The following is a 21,684-nucleotide window of genomic DNA, read 5'->3' as shown; positions in this document are numbered from 1 at the left end:
CCATGCACAACTATTCAAGAACTTGCTTCTGAATTAGACATAACGTATACAATGATTTCCAACCACTTGAGAGTGATTGGAAAGACAAAAATACTTGATTAATGGGTGCCTCACAAATTGAATGACAACCGAAAGAAACGCCTTTATGTAGTGTATCTTCTCTTCTTTTACGCAACAAAAACGACATGCATCAGAAACTTCAACATCCAGCATTAGTCAACAGAAAAGGCCAAATTCTCCTCCATGACAATGCCCGACTGCACGTTGCTAAACCAATCCTGCTGAAGTTGAACGAATTGAACTACAAAACTCTGCCTCATCCGCCATATTCTTCAGATCTCTCACCTACAACTAGCACTTTTTCAAGTATCACAACAACTTTCTGCATGAGAAATGCTTCAAAAACCTACACGATACCATCACCACCAGAATGCAAGATTTTTACATTACTGTCATAAATACACTTGTTTTGCGTTGGCGAAAGTGTGTTGATTCTGATGGTGCTTATTTCAATCAAGAAATTTTTGTTTGAGCCGAGATATGTTCGTCTGAATTTAAAAGTTAAAAACCGCAAGAATTTTCTTACCAACTTGACACATATGAATGTTGTGACAATATGTAACAGGATTTAAAAAAATATTGAATGACTACTCAAACATGCTTTGCAAGAATACAGAGGTTATATATATGTAACTATTTTGTTTTACAGCCAGTAAAGAATGCAAACCAACAGAGTATAAATGTTATAAGGATAAATGCATTTCACAAAGCCAGTATTGTGATGGACATACTGACTGTGAGAGTGAGGATGATGAATTAGATTGCAGTGAGTATATTTTATAAAAAAAGATCCTATAATGACATGAATTTCATTATTTTTCAATAGCATTTAAAATTGATATGAAATTAAATTATTTAAGTATAATATAATGATCAAAAACTAAGTTTAGATTCATAATCTGTTGCATTATCAAAGTAAATTAATGATTTTATCAGTTTCAATTTCTTTCTGAATTTTTAGGATAATATATGATGCATATTGAAACGTTTTTTATCTTTACTGTCATTAAGAAAACAAAAAATACCTCCCGTATGCACTAATATTAGAAATAACAATGAAAAGGGAAATGATTCTTGATAGACTGTGTTGTAATTCTCTTTATTTAAAATCCATGTACACACTTTAAAACTAGAAAAAAGAATAAGTCAGCATATCACCAATGAATACACAGAACAAAGAATTCAATCGGGACATTCTAACAAAGGGAAAGTAACTCTTTATGAACTTTTACCAGAATAAGTGCAATTATTTTTAACTCCTATTTTTTTCCTTAGGAGGGATAAAGGAAGAAGCCTTAGAAGTATTAGAACTACATAATTCTGAAGGTCTTTTGGAGTAAAGTGATGATTGACAGGATATCTGAATCTGTTATATGTTGGTGACAATGTTAAGCTATTGTGAGATGCTTCTTATTAGGTACAGTCTAGATTGTGATTGAATAAAGAGAAAGAAGCTACGGTCACATGGGTTGTGAAAAAAATTGGTAGACAAGATTGAGGATCTATTAACAGAACCAACAACAATCATGAACAGATAAACCAGTGAACTTAATATGGAATTTAGGTGTGGTATGCTACAGTTGACGATTGTTTGGATACCTCAAGTTCATTGAATTCCTGAGATGACAGATTTTACTTTAGTTCATCAGTAGCATTCTCTGCAACTGGGTTTTATTAGTATTTTCATACCGCCTATGTGTAGAGTTATCAGGAACTCTAGCAGTATGTCATGATTCCATAATGCAATAAAACCTGGAGCTTAAATTATATCTGGGGATTTGTCAAGAGGATGTAAGTCCAAAATAGCTTGGTGGAGTATATCATCCTTTTTATGTGATGCCAGCTATTGATTGCATCTTTACAGCATGGGAATGCACAAACACTTCCATGGGATCCTCGGATGATTGTTATACTAGCTGATTTAGAAACCTCCTCAGGAAGCCACATATATAGCCTGTTTAACTAGCTTTGGTAAAACTTAGCGTGTATAGCTGACATTTTATTATCAGTAATAATTGATGACATTTTGAATGGTTCAATGATATGTTTTCAATATCAAAAAACTGTATTCAAATTTTAGTTGGAATGGATTACAATGGCATACAACAAAAGGACGATCCATTATAATTGATGCAATACTTAGCTAGCACTTTATGTTCTTGATGTTAGTTAATTTCTTTAATCAGGCCTCTTTGTAAATCAGGATATATATATATAGATTATATGGCAAAAGAAGATGATTGGGTTGTAAAATATAAATTAACCTTATTATTCAGCACATTTTGTACACTGAAGCTATGTACAACAGTCTTCAGTCTGCCTGATAAACTGAAAACCATGGCATTTAGGCTCAAAACATTCTTGAGAGTTGCAGCTTGCTATGTCTGATGGTATATTGATAGCACTAGCAAGATGTTAGAGATTCAAAATTAGCTTGTGATTGATAGAAATGCTGTAACATTTCAGTTGAGTGAGAATTCTCTCCATTTTTGTTTCTCAAATACCTGTACATATAGTTTGCTATTGGTGAACATGGGTTTGCCATTTAGATTATATGATATATCGGCTTAAATATTTTATTTCGACTGCAATATCTAAAGCTTCAATTTCTCATAGTATCCATTTTATGTGGTGTTTCTTAATTTTCACACTAAAAAAACATCCAGGTAAAGTCCCTCCTTCTCATGTAAGGTATATAGTATAGTGCCAAATACACATTTTCATCCGTGACAATCCCCAAGTTATCATCAGGTATTGGCAGTAGAATTGGTTTGTTATCAAACAATCGAATTGGTAATAGAGCTTAACCGTCCATGGAATTGTCTCTAAATTACTTCCTGGCTATAGCACTCTCCAGAAGTGATCAGGTTTGTGAAAGTATACAAGTTTCACAGTAGAATTGATATCATTCGACTGAGAAACTTGTACACCTCAAAAAGGATCTCAAACCAAACATAGTGTTATGGCTATTGCATGGAGACAGTGTGAAAATTCTTTATTGGCTTGTATAAATTTTACCTTCTGATCAAGTTCAAACAAGTATAGTTATTGAGTAGGGTGAGTCATAGTGGTCTTCGTCATGGATAAATTTAGTTCACTTTGTTCTTAATCTTCGAGAATATGACTTTTATTCACATACTCAAACGTTATGTCTACATCCTCTGATTTCCAGTTCTAGTACATTGCATTTCTGCTGCAATATCTCCATTTTGTTACTGAGATACCAAAGTTTACCTTTGCTTTATAGAGTAAGTGCTGATCTCATCTTGATGTTGGCTTTGCATTTCACAGATGCCCATTGTCCTTTTATAATTTGATATTAAACACAAAATCGTGGACTGCAATTAAATCACAAAATTTATTTTCATCGGTTTCCTGCAGGATTTTGTCAGGTTTGAAGACTCTATAGCTAGAGTTAATTTAGAATGGAGTATCTTGATAATAGATATGCTCTAGGCCAAACTAATGTTGATGTAAGCTCAGACTTGAGTATGTGGGCCTGTGTATATTGTATGTGGGTTGATCCTGATTTATGGTAGGTACTAGATAGTGAGTAAATCATCAATCATTACATTGTTCTTGGATGGTCAAATGTTGATGATATTTGTTGTCATGAAGTGAATGCCAACTAATACATCCATTTCTTTATCATTGACTCCAAAAATGATCATATTTTACCACCAGAATCAATTAAATAAATGAAGTGATGTTCTTAGAACACATTTATCTGTGCAGACACAACACATACAAGGGAATTTCCTTGGTCGACTTACTAAAATTCATTTTCTGACGTATCTGTAGCAGTCATTTGTATCAGAATAATCTATATGGATGGCTCGAATAGTCTTCAACAAGTATCATTTGTCATTAGATAGGTATCCTTATGAATTGAGGTAGTGGTTGACTGATGAGTTTCCGCCTGTTAACATACTCGGTTTAGTAAGTTGGTTATTTGGTGATTTATTTTGCCTTATTATAAAGATGACATGGGGCATGATAAAATTATGAAAGGCCTGTAAGTCATCCATCAAACTATCAAGTGTCTGCAATATTTTTGGTTTTATTCAAGACAGGGTTTTTGAAGGTAACTTTTACTATTGCTTAACTATATATGAGTTTAAGACAGATGTGGATGAAGGTTTCTCCTCAATATCCAGGAATTCGTCATGGTTACTGATTTCTTTAAGTTTTTCTCTAGTCTCTCTCTGGCTTATAAATGGATTTTGCTAAAGTCCTAGTGGTGGCTTCTTGTCATTTGGAATTTGAAGTGTTTTGCAGATGGGCAGCTGTATATATCCAAGATTTAAACTGTTTAGTAATGATATTCTTTAATTTTATCAGATAAAAGTTTGCAACTTTTTAAAATGTCCAATCTAGAGACATTATTTTTTTGCACCGCAGTGAGCTTTACATTATCAAGAACTTCTGTAAGCTATATAACAGAGTGTATAATGGAGATTCTGTCGCCATGCTGTGAAGATTATTATCTCCTCCTTTGACAATGACCATAGCTTAGGTGCATGTGTTGTTAATATGATGAAGATTTTTTTAAATTATTTTTTTAGAGGTTTTATAACACCTCTAGCATAAAAAGGGAAAGGTTTATGTTACCTAAGTAAAAGGAAAAATGTATGTTTTTCTTATCTTAAATATAGTTAAGGTTTTCAAAAAGTTAGGTTATTGTAAATGTTGCTACCACACAAATATTAGAATAAACAACAAAGGAAATGATTTTCAATAGACTGTGTAGGAATTCTTTTTATTCAAAACATGTAAACATTTTGAAACTAGGAAAAATAATAAATCAGCATACCAGAACAGAAAATGGTATATTCTAACAAAAAGGGAAATAACACTTAATGACTGTATATTAAAACTGGCATAATACAATTTTTATATTTGTATTTGTCTATTTATTTTTATATTATACTCATAATGCTAAAATGTCTACATAACATTTAAATCATATTTTATGAAAATGGAGTATAAAATCAGAATAATTATCTTCTCATTTGCATTTATGTAATGTTTATATATATATATATATATATATATATATAATTTAATGAATATGTTTGACAAATCAAAATAAATATATACAATGAGAGATAAAATGTTAGTAAACAAAAATAGAATTTTTATTTTTTATTTTAGTCAATGTCATCTTAAAACTTTTCTGATAATGTTTTAGACTTTATTTCAACATAGTCTTCATACTATTTACAGAAATATTCTAATTTTTGCTCATTTGTACCTGTAACTCATCTTGAAGACAAGCAAATGTATGTGTAAAATATATTAATTTGATAATATATTTTTTAATTTTTAGAATCATGTCCTGGATTTACATGTGACAGTGGCAAATGCATACCTGAAAAATTCCGCTGTGATGGTCATTTGGATTGTAGCTGGGGTGATAATTCTGATGAAACAAATTGTCGTAAGTACACAAAACATTTTGTAAATTAAAAATGCATTCTTTATAACTTGTATATTTCAATTTAATATTTATCAATCAACTTTTTTATCATTGATTATTCTATTTAAATTTTTAAATTCAAAAAATAAATTTACTTTTTAAAAACTTAAATCCCATTACTTATTTAAATCACTTTCATTATTCATGTAAAATTTAATATTTTTAAAACTGTTTAGATATAAATACTTATAGAAAAATGTCCTATGTACCTATCAATCAACGTGCACATGCATGAATTTCTCATATTTGCATTTTGTATGAAAGAGAAGATACACAAAAGATTTGGAAATTTCAACAGTGAACCAAGTGCAATCTTCCTAATATTTTTGAATTGAACAAAACCGACATTTGCTAATACAGATTTATGTAAATAGCCAAAGAAAGTTGAATAAAAATCAACCAGTGTTTTAATAGAAAAAAACAAAACATGAAATAACTTTAAAAGCAAGGTGAACACTCATTCTATTTTATTTTTATGAAAAAATATTTAGTTATTCATAAAAAAATTTAATAAGATAATTTGCATAATTTTTTTATGCAAAAGTTGAATTTAAAAATTGCTTTTTTTTTTTTTTTTAGAAATTCTTACTTATGGAAAATTGTAACCATTCTTAGCAATGTTCACATTTTACTTTTGGATTCATACATTGCCAAGAATATTGATCAATTAGACTATTTAGTTTTGTGAGTTTTTAGATATGTTTGTATGTTGTGCAAGTGTTTTTTATTTTGACTAAGAGTTCTCTTTCGAGGCAAAATTCAAATAATCCTTTGGGAGAATGAATTGCCTGTCCTAATGTGATAAAATTCATAATCACCTTAATCAATATCCTTAATTTGTTCTTTGCCATGAAATTAGATAAGCATGTTGGTATTTTCCATTTGTTAATGTAAACAGTCGAAATAAGCCAAATGAAAAGTCGGTTTTGACTACTTCAAAAACTGGACCAGTGCCTTCCTTATAAAATAGCTTTGAAGGTATTAGTACAATAATTAGTTTACAAAGTTTAGGTGAGCTTTCATATAAAGCCAACGATTTAGACATCCAGTGATAATTAAATTCATTACTCAAGATTCGAGGAAATTATTGAGATTTGTAACTTATTACATTTTCCTGATTTCCCCAGTAACTTTGGTTTGATTTAATGCTGATTTAATGTGGAAAATGCAGCTCCCACCAAAAATAGCACTCTAGGTGCTTACAAACATAGCCATGATTAAACTCATTGAAATCGTCTCATGAGCGTATCTCAACCAATCAGTTATAAACTAACCTATAAGGATTTTAGCCCAAAAGAAAGTTCAGTTCAAAACGAAATTTAGAAATGTAATGCAGAAGGCAAATTAAAATGACAATTTTTGAAGAAAAGAAAACCTAACAAACATTTACTGAAAATTTTACTTATTTAAGTAAAAAAAAAATGGAATATACAAAATCAGGGATTTAAGTATTAAAAGAGAATATACAAAAATGGAGTGTTACAAACATAATTATTTGCAGACTTATCCTAGTGATGAACATATGACCTTTTAACTCAGTAACACTTCAGTTGTAGGTTCAGAATTGTGGCTTTCTTTCCCTAAGGTTTCTGGTTCTTTGCTTTAGTAGTAGAAGGAAATGGTCTCATGTTGATGTCTTAGTTTGAGACAAAAAGCATTTAATGAAAAATAGTTGTTGACCATATGATCATAGTAATAAAAAGAGGAAGAGTTGTGTGTGTATGCACATGATTAAAGGGGCAGCGTTTTCACATCACCCATGAAGTAGTGGCTATTGAGTTTACCTTTTTGCCAATCCAAACTACATTTTACAATCTGTATTTTATAAATTCCAATACTGCACCCCCTCTCAAAAAAAAGGAAGCAATGTCTGAGAGGACCCCCAATCCCAAACAAGCATATAATAACTTTTAGGCCAGCCCAAAAACTGAGTTGCCTATCCAAAAAGACAAAGGGTGTGAAATTACATCACAATTAGATGTTCAATTTTATTGATTTCTATTCTTAGAATCTTTTACAGAATCCTGTTTTATTGTCAATACTCTTTTCAGCTAACTGCAAAAAGAATGAATTTCAATGTGATGGTAAAAAATGTATTCACTTTAAAAATGTCTGTGATGGAAAAGTGGACTGTAAAGATAAATCTGATGAAAACGAATGTCCACGTAAGTATTAATCAAATCATTGTCACAATATTACTTGATTCTTATGCCTTCTCATACTTTTGAAAAAAAAAATGCTTGACTTGTTCTCATCACTTAGATCTATTATTATGATCAAACTTTGTAAAGTATGTTCATACATATTAAATATTTCATGCTGTAATCATCAAATTTAAAACAAAGTTTGGGAATTTTATCTTTAATAAATCTAAAATATATAAAAATTTAATTATATAATGAAGTTACGGAGAGAAATTAACGTTTGCAAAATATTCTGATTTTTATATGTATCTTTATATAAATCACATATTTTTCATTAAATGTTTGATGGTTTTCTTGAGTTGTAATGATTTATTGTAACATGTTAATCATATGTGAACCTTTTATCAGTAAAGCATCAGCATCTTTATATTATCTTATTTACACAAGAAAGATAATAGCATATTATGCATATATGTATGACAGAAAGTTCTGACTACTTTCATATGTAAAATATAGTATTTATCTGCTATGTTTACTATTGTTTACTATCACCTAATGTAGCTTTCTAAAAATGCTTATTGAAAACAATTGACATCTGAAGCATTAGGTTTTGTTTATTTCTAGATAATTACTAGGGCTATGACAAGAGAATATTCTTATCATTGTTTTGACTCTCGAGTATATATCCGACACAGTTAGACACAGCTAATCAATCGAAAATCACATCACTCTATCTAAAAACATATAAGATATTAACTGATATATACTCGAGAGTCAAAATAATAAAAAGAATATTTTCTTGCCACAGCCCTAATAATTACAAAAAAAATTTAAAGATAAGTTAATAACAAATTAGGAATGAAATGAAACACAAAAATATTTTTACTTTTAGGTACAAGCAACTTAGATAATTGCATATTAGTTGTAAAATTATATATACTAAAAAAGTGTATTGTTTTGTAGGTAACATACTGATCTCTTATAAAAAGAAATCCACATGATACTTCTTGTGGGAAAAACTTAACTACAAACAATAATACACAATAATTTAAATTATTGATATAAATAATATTCTCATAAGTAAAATGTATTATACAATTTACAGAGCACTGCATTTATACTGAGGGACTTACGCTTGAACGGATCAATAGCAGTGAAGTTGTAATAAATGCATCGAGTAACTCTGGAAAAGTTGCAGATGTAATTCCTGGTGGTGACCTCTTTATCTTTGATCCCAGTGATAAAAATCCAATAATGACTATTGAATATAAATCAGCAATTGAAATCGGTGCAATCAGACTTATAAATCCAGTAAATATGCATAAATTTGAAGCAACAGTTATATTTGTAGACGATTCTACTCATACGTTCTTGGTAAGTGAAATTTGCTTACTTCTCTTTTGAAAAAATTCTTAATTCCATGAATAGTAAAGTAAAAGCAATATCAATTCTTTATTTCTAAATCTATTATTCTTTATACTAATCATCCGTTGACCGTAGTGGTTGAAAAAGAAAAAAAAATTGACTTTGTAGCCTTTCAAAATTTGAAAGTTACCTGAAAGCATTTAAACTGTTGAATATAACATAATTAATGGCTCCAAAATTGAAAGTTTTGGAAGCTATTTACATCCAATAATTTTATAGAAATTAAAATAATGTTACTGTAATGTGATTGGTTTGGCTTCTGAGTAGCATAAGTCAAACTTTATCACCTAAAAGCAGCTGATACATAATAACTGACACCATTTTCACTATGTTACTACGTGAACAATGCACTTTAAAAAATAGCATCACTGATATGATCCTCTTGGAATATTGAAGGAGCTGAATTAGCACAAGTTTGAATAAAATGCTTCGAAGTTCATGCCAGAACAAAAAAAGGTTCTGTGACAATCATATACTGGAAGAACAGAAAGAAATTACTGACAGGATGAAATTAATTTTTGATAAATATTCAAATATGAAAAAGATTGGTCATAGTAGAAAAAAACAAATTGTTGACATTAAAATAAGTAATTGGTGAATTAATCAGGATATATCGATGCAAGATAAGACACCAGTAGACATTGTGAATTTAATCATCTGGCCCAAGAAAGCATGACTGCCAAAGAATTCAATTCCGATTAGTAGAAGGTTTGTACAACACTTCACATTCAAGTTAAAATTCCAGCAAAGCTGCATATAAATTCACACTAGAATTTGTTCGCTAAGTGCTAAAGTATCTAAGTTGAAGGTTCAATTTGCAATGCAGGTGATACTAAGAATGCAATTATGAATTAGATTTCTACACAATCATGACCGATGGAACAAAAGCAATCTACCACTGTGGATTAAGTAAAGGGTTCAGTTACAAAATTCCATACAGATTCTCCAGTTCAACAAAAAGCACATGAATAAAGTCAGAGGTTATATCGGCCAAAACATTGTGAGAATAACATTCAAGATGAGAACAGTAGTTTGATTAATCCAAATAATAAAAACAAAGAAAATATTTTCAAAGAAATTAAAATAGTGTAAACTTAAAAATGCTAATAAATTTTGGAAGTGAAGTAACACTTATTACATGGAACTTTTGGGAACTTGCTGAATTAAAATCTAGACAATTTGGTGATACTTGTTTAAAAACACCAGCATGTTTTAATGTCACTTTTGAAATGAAATCCACATTTGAAACTGATTATGGTTGTTAACAGTGTAAAAAGTTATTGTCTAAAAAGATTGATTTATTGAAAATTCCAAAACTGGAATTAAAAAAAAAATTATAAGATAATTCTTAAGTTAAAAACACATAGCAATCCATCATCTTTCAAAGCCAGAGTCTCCCTATTCATCTGCAACCCAGGATAGTTAATATACTACATAAAATAGTGGAGGCAAGTATTGCCTAGTAGAGGTAATTTCAGAGGTTTAAAAATATAGATGAAATACAGTATTTATCCTGAGACAAATGAAAGAGAAGTACCTTAGTAAGAAGAAGAACCTGTATTTTGCATTTATGGATCTGGATAAAGCTTTGAACAGTGTCAAAAGATATTGTCTGGTGGGTTATTCAAACAATGTATAGAAATGCTGAAAATAATGTTATAATTACCACAATAAAAAAAGATTTTCCTTTCTCCCTCCATGTACTTGGTGGAATTTACATGGATAAAGTTTCTTTATAAGGGCTTATCACCTGTAAAACACATTGCTACAGGACTGCTTGCCTGCTAATTACAACTTAGTCGTCTTTAAATTCAATGTCAAGAAATTCTTGTCATGGAATATCACATAAGTTATCAGATGCAGTTCATAAAATTGATCAATCTTAGTACTCCCACAATGTTCCTCATTAGGCTGGCATTCATTCAATCTTATTAACTCATATTCTCTAGTAATTTTTGGACTTTATAAGTGGCAACTGATAATTAAGAAAAGAGTGATGACTTTAGAATATTTTATTTTATACTCATTTTTTGACAGCATTATTTTTTAAAACATCTCTAATTTATTGTGATAAATGGTCTGAAGCTGAAAGTTTTTATCTATTTTTATTACAATTTCTCACAAACTGTTAGTGAAGTGTTTATGCTCTAATTTATTATAAATTTTATGATGTAAATAAAGAAGAAAAGAAAATATACAATCTGCAGATGTTGATTCATTATTCATGAAATATTGTTAATTCTCATCAGATTGAAAACTCATCATAAACTTCTCAAGATATTTAAAAATTTCTACTTATGTATCTTTGCAATTAAAAACACTAAATGCATATACTAATATGTAATTCATTAATGTTGATCAAATAGGTCATTTAATTTGACAAAAATGTTTTTCTCATCCAATCCCTTTCACATTATAATTCTTAAAATTCTGTGTTTTCATTTTTAAAAGAAATTTGATCATATAAGATATTATATACTTTAATGATAATATATTTTTGGTAGCAGTTAAATGCAAAATGTAAATGCATATGTTGTTTAACCAAACACTGACATTTAGTGTTAATTTAATGTTCATAGAAATATAATTATTATTTCCTTTATTCTGTGCAATGCTATATTTTATATTGTAATATGTTCATCAGATTAATTTAGCTTATTCTATTAGTCAAGGAAGTAACCCTATTTAACTTTTCTTATGTGCAGGTTTATGCGGATAAGCATGTTATAAAATTACCACCTAAATCTACAGTAAAATCAATCAGTTTTCAATTCTACAAGAAAACTCCGAAAAGATCATTTATGACGGATATAAGTATTCATGAATGTAAAAAAGCAAGTAAGTACTGTTTTAAAAATTATTTGGTGCTTATTTAGAATTACACTTATTTAAAAAACAAACAAAAAACTCAAAAAATCTTTACAGTCTACGTACTTGTCACAGAACAAAGATGTTATATTCCAAAAATAACATCAATTGAAGTTGTTCTTTTTTTATTGAAGAAAATCAAAATAATTAAAATTTTTAAGGATTAAAAGTTTTAATTATTTTGAATACAAACAAAATCTTACTAATCAAATTGATTTGCCTGCCTTGAATTTGAAAACATTTCCCACCACACCACACCACCACTTTATATTGCATTCCCATAAAATTTGATTTTTTTTAATTTAAAAAAAAACATCAATTTACGTAGTTTTTGGAATATGACATCTTTGTTCTGTACATCATAAAGATTTATTTGTTTTTTAATTAAGTGTAATTCTAAATAATTATTTCATACCGATACTTAGAATTATTTTAGAACTACTCAGTTTCCTACCGAAATCTATATGACCCAAAGAAGTAATAAATAAGTTATTTTTGAAAGGAAATAAGTAGTGCAGTTATACTCTTTTGAAATTAATCCTAAATTCTAGGATATCAGAAGTATAGTTTTAAAGTGGTTTTAATCAGTTTAAACGTTATTGTAATAAGCGTTTTGAATTCTAGTAGATATTGACTTGTCATTTATTACTACAAAGTTATTTATGACATTTGAATGAAGAAAATATTTTCTCTAAAAGTGAAGTGGTTTTATATCCTTTGTAGATCTTGTGCTTCTAAACATTCATTTGTTCTTTGCTCTTATGTCACCCCACCTCTCTCTCCATATCTGGTAATCAGGGCTCGATTCAAGCCTTGATTTTCTTCAGAGGTTTCAAAATCATCTTAACAATTTTGATCATCCTGAAGTTTGATTTGTGCAGAGGTGTAGGGGACTAGGATATATAAATACCCCAATCCCGTTACAAAAGAATAATGAAACGAATGGGAATTGAAGGAAACAAAGACTCAGGTAATGGATAAGATAAACGTCGTTTATTTGCTGTTGAAAGAAATGAACATTTTAGTCATAACATGTCCGCGCGTATGTAACCAATGTCCGTTGCAGGACTGGTGTTGTAGCAAGAATAGGAAATGTGTTTTCATCTCAAGTTTGGGTCATTATTGTTTGTTCGTGCGTGGGAATTGAAGTGAGTGTTGTAGTGGAAATGAGAATCCAGCGTGTAGGCAAGGAAGAGGATATTAGAGTTGTCATCAGTTAGTAGTCAGCTACGCGAAGGTGTTCTTAGTGGCCAGTCGTAGATGGAGAGAGAAAGAGGGAGAATGTATACATACAGTCATTAGCTCGTGCCCCATACATAGTAGGAAGTGAGCGTGAGGTGCGCGTGCGCGCGCGCCGAAACGGCGGCGGCTTGTTCGCCCAACCTCTCTAGTTGAGAGTTGGTCCTAAAAAGAGGGTTGGAAACAGTTTGTCTCCATGTTTTATACTCGCTTCCAGAGTGTATCTTGCGCATGTGTATTTCCTTAGACAGCGGAAGTGACGTCGTCCATGTGCGTGTTCGTGTTCGTGTTCGCGTGTGTGTATATATACGTGAATGTGAGTGTATGTACGCGAACGTGAATAAGTGTACATGTGTGGACGTGGGCGCGTATGTTTGTGTGCGCGTATGTATATGACAGCTTGAAATATGAATGTGTGTTTTGTGTGAGACTTGAAAAAGGCTCGTACAAATACTCCCCCTCCTAGGAAAAAAAAATACATGCAATGTATATATATTTATGTATATATATATATTTTTTTTTTTTTTTGTGAGTAATGTTTTCGGCAATTGATTTTTTTGTCCTGTTTTTCTTTTTTTTTTTTTTTTTTTTGTTGGTGTGGTTGTTTGAAAAAAAACGTCAAAAAGGAACAGAATGTCAAAAACGGAGTGTGTTCGTTTGGCTGACATTTGTTGGTTTGGTTTCTGTTGTGTGTTGACATGTGCAAAGAGTTGCTTGGACAGAGAAGTGAATTGTTCCGTTTGGAAGGAAAATTTTTGTTTCGTGTTGACGGTGTCGTGTGTGTGTCCAGTTGACGGTATCTCCGCATGTGATTCTGCGGTAATGTGTGCATCGTTTGGACGGGCGCTAGTCGCGCGTTCGTTCTTGTTGAACGGAGTTTGGTTGCCGTTGTCTTCGCATGTGCGTCTGCGGTAGTGTGTGTACATTGTCTGTACAGGCGTTTGTTGTGTAGTCGTTCGTGGTTGCCGGCTGTCAACGAAATTTCCAAGTTTTGAGTTTATCCGCGTGCGTCGTGCATCTCAACTCGTATTGTTGATTCAACTTCTTCCTATGTGTTGATAGGAATGTCCTGTTTTTTTGTTGTTGCGTCTGCTGTGCGGGAGGGAATGTGTATAGGCCTATATGATTTTGCTCCTCGCGTTTGTTGCAGGGTAATGTCAGGAAACCATGAAAATGTTTGTCAAGCTCGAATTTGTTTTTAAATTCGATATGAAAGTCGACAGCTCCGTGTTCATTTTTTTTTTTTTTTTTTTTGCAAAGTCTGACGAGGGTTCGTCATTGTAGTTGGTAGTAGTTATTCCTGTGGGTAGTGGTTCGCTTGGTTTTCTTTGTTGAGAAGTTCGTTTTTTTCTTTATCAAATAAAATGCGCGTCTCACTCAAAACAATTAATCTCAAAATGGTAGGGTCACCATGCTTGTTCGTTCCAAGTCAGTCGGGCGCCAGTTTGTTGTGGACTTGTGGCATAGGAGGAAATGCGTGCTCCTCTCGCGTTCCGAGGGAAAATGAATTGTCTCGAGGAAGAAACGAACGACGTGTTAAATTGAATTAAACGAACAGGAATTTCTTTGGTGAAAGAAACAAGTAAAAGAAAAGGGTACCACACGTGGTTAGTTTTGCGTGGTGAAGAGGAAAAGTTATACCTTGGCGTGCGTCTCTTGTTAAGTGATGAAGAGGGAAAGTTTATCTTTGTAGAGGAAGAGTCTGTGTGTGTATGAGTGCTTCGTTCAACCTCATCCATTTCATTTAAATAACGGGGTCACCAAATTTGTAGGGGACTAGGATATATAAATACCCCAATCCCGTTACAAAAGAATAATGAAACGAATGGGAATTGAAGGAAACAAAGACTCAGGTAATAGATAAGATAAACGTCGTTTATTTGCTGTTGAAAGAAATGAACATTTTAGTTATAACATGTCCGCGCGTATGTAACCAATGTCCGTTGCAGGACTGATGTTGTAGCAAGAATAGGAAATGTGTTTTCATCTCAAGTTCGGGTCATTATTGTTTGTTCGCGCGTGGGAATTGAAGTGAGTGTTGTAGTGGAAATGAGAATCCAGCGTGTAGGCAAGGAAGAGGATATTAGAGTTGTCATCAGTTAGTAGTCAGCTACGCGAAGGTGTTCTTAATGGCCAGTCGTAGATGGAGAGAGAAAGAGGGAGAATGTATACATACAGTCATTAGCTCGTGCCCCATACATAGTAGGAAGTGAGCGTGAGGTGCGCGTGCGCGCGTGCCGAAACGGCGGCGGCTTGTTCGCCCAACCTCTCTAGTTGAGAGTTGGTCCTAAAAAGAGGGTTAGAAACAGTTTGTCTCCATGTTTTATACTCGCTTCCAGAGTGTATCTTGCGCATGTGTATTTCCTTAGACAGCGGAAGTGACGTCGTCCATGTGCGTGTTCGTGTTCGTGTTCGTGTTCGTGTTCGCGTGTGTGTATATATACGTGAATGTGAGTGTATGTACGCGAACGTGAATAAGTGTACATGTGTGGACGTGGGCGCGTATGTTTGTGTGCGCGTATGTATATGACAGCTTGAAATATGAATGTGTGTTTTGTGTGAGACTTGAAAAAGGCTCGTACAGAAGTAGGTTTCATTGTTGTTCTGCCCTTTTCTCTACCCTGCAACCCCTCTCCCACAGAAGAGATGTTGCGAGCCTATCCTTGTTTTATCGTTATTTTCATGGCAGGTGCTCGTCTGAACTCCAATCCCTGGTTCCCCCTCGCCAATCTTTCACGAAAAACACCCGTCTAGCTGAATCCACTGTGAAAAATTTCCCCCACTCTATATCTGTGCCTAAATCAAAACGCGTATTTCATTTCTTTCTTAGAATTGCACGCCTGTGGAACTCTGTTCCGTCTGCCTGCTTCCCTCCGGACTACAACTTGGATGTCTTCAAGTCTAATGTTAACAAATTCCTAATGAACCGCCCCCTTAAGTAAACACTTCATCAAATCTCCTCACTAACGTAATGTACTTGCAATAACCCTTATCCCTGAGTGGCTTCCGGGCCTTGATAAGTGGTGATCACTGTGTAAAAAAAAAAAAAAAAAAATCACAATTAGAAACACCCAATTACTGTTCTATATCCATATTCTCTCTATATTTGTCTTGATGTCATATTTGATCTGCATAGGCTAGTATACTATTCCTGTGTTTTCTCATTATGCTAATATTGTGACTTTTTTTGTATAAGGCTAATAGTTTATTTAAACTTCCAGTATGTATAGTATAATTTAAAAACATTTTATGTAGATGGAATTTTACTTTATTTGTTACAAACACCCTTTTCAACTCATCTTTTTTCTAGTATTTTATAATCTATTGTATATTGCTTCGATTAATCTAAACTGAATTAATTCTTAAATTGCCTGATTTTCTTGTTAAAGTTTCTCAAACTAGGTAACTGGGCTTACACTTATTTTTATAATAGCTTTGTCAACTTCTTTTCTTATATGTATGAATTTTGTTTTTTCTACAATGATATACCTCTTTTTAAGTTGTATATTTTTTCATGTTATCTGACTTATTTCCTTAATAGTCAGGTCCTTCAATTTCAATGGATGAATCATTAATGAAACTTTGCTTCATTCCTGCACTAACAACAAAGAACCTTAAAGATACCTCATCAAAATTACGGTTTTCTTAGAATAACGCAGACTTTACCAGGGAAATCATTCTTGTGATGAGTACAGTATTTATTATTCTACATAACTAGTTGTCACTATTAGTGTAATCATAATAACTGATGTCTCATTGCTTCAGAGCAGATAAGAGTCTCTTCCTTAGACATGAGAATTAAACAAACTATTGCATTTATATTTAATATATCACTTTATCTCTCATAATTAACTTACATTTTAATGCTCTGTTTTAAGCTTAAATTTTTACAGATTGAGAAAACATAAATATTTTATACATTTTATATATTTTTCAGATATATTTTTTAATATAAAATTAAAACTTATCCAATTTTTTAAAATCTTGCAGGTTAGCCAATTCTTAGTTATTCTTTTGTAATTTTCTATCCATTTCTTAATTCTATTTTCTCATTATGCTTTGCTCAGTTCACCATTTGATCTAGTCATGTGGTTAAATGTCAATTTGACCTGTCACCGCTTTACTTCTTTGCCGTCTTTATTATTTTGCACTTGGTTTGCATTCATTAATTGTCTTTCAGCATTAACATCAATGTCAGCATAGGTATAAGATAATTAAATAATGCTGTTAATGGAAAATGAAACAATCTCTACCTTCAAATCCTGGCAAAATAATTTTATTTATAGTTTTTCTCATGAAAATATTAATTTTTTTCTTTTATAATGTTCATGATGGAGAAATCCCTGTAAACATCCCTATTCTGAAACTATAAATGCCAGATATATTAGAACAAAATTGTAGAAACTGTAAGAAACTCAAAGTAGGGGTGTTACCAATTGTAGGTACTGACCATGGAGTCACTAAGTTGTAAGGGTGTGAGTCGGTGTTCACCAATTCATAATTGAGATCTATCAATTTTTAGGACTGAGGTTGCAGGTGCAGGAATCTTGAAGTCGAAAGCAGTAGAGTATCCATGGGACTGTTAAAGGTAAATTTAACAAGATTACCTATTAATAGAAGGGTGTTACCGATCATATATTCACATGCATAAAAATAAAAATATAAAAATAATTCCGGAAAATAATGACACTCAACAAAGAACTCGAAATCACTGTATGAATATGAAATAACATTTATTTATGTGTTAGGAATATTAGTTTGTTCTGTCCATATGTAGCCGTTGCAGCAAAATGATTTTAGATCAAATTGAAAATTATTATCTAGTAATTTCCACGTGTAAAAGATTTCTACCTACTTATCAAACTTAATGTTAGATAATACGACAACTTTATTCCTTCCGAAACTATAAACCTCGTTTCTTTAATTATATCAGCCTAGAACTTGATAAATATCCAGATTTATTTCAGTGTCTATCCCATTTTACTGATGGTGAGCTGAAATACTCATCCCATCATAATTATGAGACACACTTGAAAACTTTAATATCTCAAAATATTTCAAAGTAATCAAAAACTGTATTGTAAAAAAATGTATACAGATAGAAATGGTATAACAGAAAATTATGGGTTTAGAGAATTTTAATTTTGTGGAGAGTTTTACAATGGTCCAAATTTCCTCAACTTTTTGTATTTTATTCATGTATTAAATCTCACTAAAATCAAAAGTAATAAACATGTTATTGATCTCTTTAAACAGGCCTAAAAATATTGCACATCAATCAAAAACATATTGCTGTATAAAAAAAATGTTAATAGAACTAATATTATTGATTCATACAAATGTTAATTTTATGGAATGAAGGCACCATTTTGAATGATTAAATTTTTTTTTTATGACATTTTCGCTCCTAACAGTGTCACTTTGATGTAGGGGACTACTATCAGGAATATAAGTTGCAGGGAGCAGCAAGATGTCTGTTCACATTACACTTGAACTTCTGCATGTCAGTACAGTTGGGGAAGCAGGAACCCAGAAGAGAATTCCAAAGCCTAGCAGTTCTGGGGAAGAAGCTATTAGAGTAAAAGGCTTTCTTACATCTAAGGATCTCTACTGTCTATGGGTGGGACTTTGCTGCTTGTTGGGTTTGGCAGGGGTATTTACATTGAGGGGGTACAAGGGCTTGTAGTTCGTCAGAGCATCCACCATTAAAATACTTGTAAAACAGGCAGAGGGATGCAATATTTCATCAATAGGACAGAGGTTGAAGCTTAGATAACAGTTCAGGACCTATCAGGTTGGCGACTCTCTTTTGAACCCTGTCCAGAAGTGAGAGACTAGTAGCAGATGCACCAGCTCAAATGTGACAACAATACTCCATACATGTGTGAATGGTGGACTTGTAGAGGTACAGGATACTTTGAGGTGAAAGTAACTTTTTAGCATGGTAGATAGAGTTCACCTTCTTCACAGAAGCCTCGGCAATGCTCTCGATGTATCTGTTCCAACTCATGTTCCCTGTGAACGTCAAGTCAAGAAGTTTGAACAAAATACTTTCAGGTAATGTATCTTTAGCCATAGTTATTGATGGTTGAGAAGGTTTCTTGTAATTATTAAAGGAAACGAGCTTAGTCTTGGTAGCATTAAACATTACTATCCATTTTTGACCCAATTCCCCTACAGACTGGAGGTCTTCCTCTAGGGTTTCAGCCATTGCCTTGGATACATTTTTTAAAATCTGTTTCTTTTGGTATAATTTAATTATAATTTTACCTCATTAAAGCATGAGATGAAATGTTTAAGAGGTAGATTTCAGACTCCTTTGTGTACCCCTTCATAAGAAAAAATGATTCATATAGCAGTGCGAATAGGTAAGGATCATTTTAATAATGTTTTAATTTGTTGTTCTCAATGGAGGTACATCTAAACAACATATTAATGAAAGTGTGCTCCAGGGGTTAATCCTTGAATCTTAATTATTCCTGATATTCATAAATGACCTCCCTGATAAAATTGTGTTTGATATGGGAATATTTGCTGATAACACCACACTCTATAATAGACATTAGGGAAAAATGAATGTACACATATCTAGGGCAATGGCAGGAACTTTAGAAAAAAACCTCCAATCTATAGTGGAATGGGGTTATAAATGGATGGTAACATATAATGCTACTAAGACTAAGCTTCTTTCCTTTAATAATTACAAGAAACCTTCTCAACTACTGATAGCCATGACAAATAATACCCTATCAGAGAGCTCATCATTCAAACACCTCGGTTTAACATTGACAACATGAATTGAAACAAATACATTGAAGACATTGCCAAGATGGCTGCAAAAAATGTGGGTCCCCTCTACTGTGCTAGAAAATTACTCATATATGAGAATATCCTGTATCTCTATAAAACCATAATTCGCCTACGCATGGAGTATTGTTGTCACCTTTGGGTTGGTGCATCTACCACTAATTTGTTCCACTTGGGGTTCAAAATAGTCTCCAATATAATAGGTTTCACATTATCAACCAAACCTCAACTCCTGTCCCATCACTGCAATGTTGCATTCCTCTGCTTATTTTGCAAGTACTTTAATGGAATGTGCTCTGATGAACTCCTTGCACTTGTATCCCCTCGACATAACTCTGACAAACTCCACAAGGAATAAAATCCCACCCCTTCACTGTAGAGGTTCGTAGATGCTGGAAAGTTTCTAATAGTTTATTATTATTAAGACTGCTAGACTTTGGAATTCTCTCCCTGTTGCCTGTTTTCTTGATTGTAATAACATACAGAAGTTTAAATGCAATGTGAACAGACATCTTCTTCTCAGATAGTCTCCTGTAGACATAGTCCCAAATAGTAGGCCATCACTTCCAAATGGCAATATGCTTTTTTTAGGGTGAACAGGAGACAAAAATATATCAACTTACTGGCGATCATTGTTCTAGATGAATATGTTAACCAAGGAAATAAGTCTCAGAAACACAGCTTAACCTACTTAGTACTGCTAACCAGGAATTTTCCTTAAAGAACATACTCCAGTTGATTGAAGCTAAGGAATACAGGAAGTAATCAACATTGCAACTTCTGAAGTCAAGAGAAAAACATACCCACCCCATATGATCACAGATGCTCACACTGTAACTGAGATAGCCACTTGGAGGTGTTCTGCTGAATAATAACCCTGACAACACCTAAGATGATGATTACAACGACGATGATGCATTCAAAATGTTTTGCACCATTAGCATTAGAGCCAGAATAATGAAAGATCAATTACAGTTGACTACTACTTCTGTGACTCACTTTTTAACTTCACTACAGGAGAGACTCCTGGTAATTTTGAGAGTGTGTATGGAAGAAATGGAGATGATAGGAATACAGAAGAGTTAAGAATTTTAGAATTTGGTCTTGTCATAGACATGTTCTTCATAGGCACTTTTTTAAGAAAAAGAAAAGCTATCTCATTATGTATGAATTTTCTACAACAAGTTTTAAATAAATTATATGTTGGTTATAAAAAAGGGACAGAATTCTCTTGAGAGATGTGAAAGTAATACCTTGTGAAGAAATTGCAACATAGCAAAAACAGGTTATTTGCAACTCATACTAATGAAAGTTTATGAGATTAAAAAATGGTTTAATCTTTAAGAGAAGGATGTAGTGGTTAAATGAAGAATACATGGAACCTAAATTTAGAGATTACGTGATTGAGCATTAATTGACTAGATTCACTTAGAAGTGTGGAAGAAAAGTGGAAAAAGTTGAAGGATACACTTTTGCAGGTAACAAACCAGATTTGTGAGTTGACAGAACAGTTTTATAAGGCATAGGGTGATAGTGTGGTGGAATGAGGAAGTTGATAAGTGTATTAAAGAAAAGTGGAAACGAAGGACTTGGTGAATAAAAGATTTAGTCAAGAAAATATACCTGGTGTTAAAAAAGGCAGCAAGCAAAGCAATATATAAA

At 32.3% G+C, this 21,684-nt stretch overlaps 1 protein-coding gene across 1 annotated transcript in view; it reads left to right on the top strand.

The window, feature by feature from the left end:
- The window catches only part of LOC145291081 (otogelin-like protein), a 201,916-nt gene that overhangs the window by 126,760 nt on the left and 53,472 nt on the right, over positions 1-21,684 (top strand). Inside the window, exons 26-30 of the mRNA XM_080136596.1 lie at positions 710-826; positions 5,390-5,500; positions 7,591-7,704; positions 8,789-9,057; positions 11,814-11,946. Coding sequence (XP_079992722.1) covers positions 710-826; positions 5,390-5,500; positions 7,591-7,704; positions 8,789-9,057; positions 11,814-11,946 — 744 coding nt within the window. The remainder of the gene's footprint in view (positions 1-709; positions 827-5,389; positions 5,501-7,590; positions 7,705-8,788; positions 9,058-11,813; positions 11,947-21,684) is intronic.

Source organism: Euprymna scolopes, chromosome 12 (assembly GCF_053919585.1).
Source record: "Euprymna scolopes isolate OS-2025 chromosome 12, ASM5391958v1, whole genome shotgun sequence".
Taxonomy (NCBI): Eukaryota; Metazoa; Mollusca; class Cephalopoda; order Sepiida; family Sepiolidae; genus Euprymna; species Euprymna scolopes.
The sequence above is the reverse complement of the archived record's forward strand: the minus strand, read 5'-3'. Positions and strand labels throughout refer to the sequence as shown.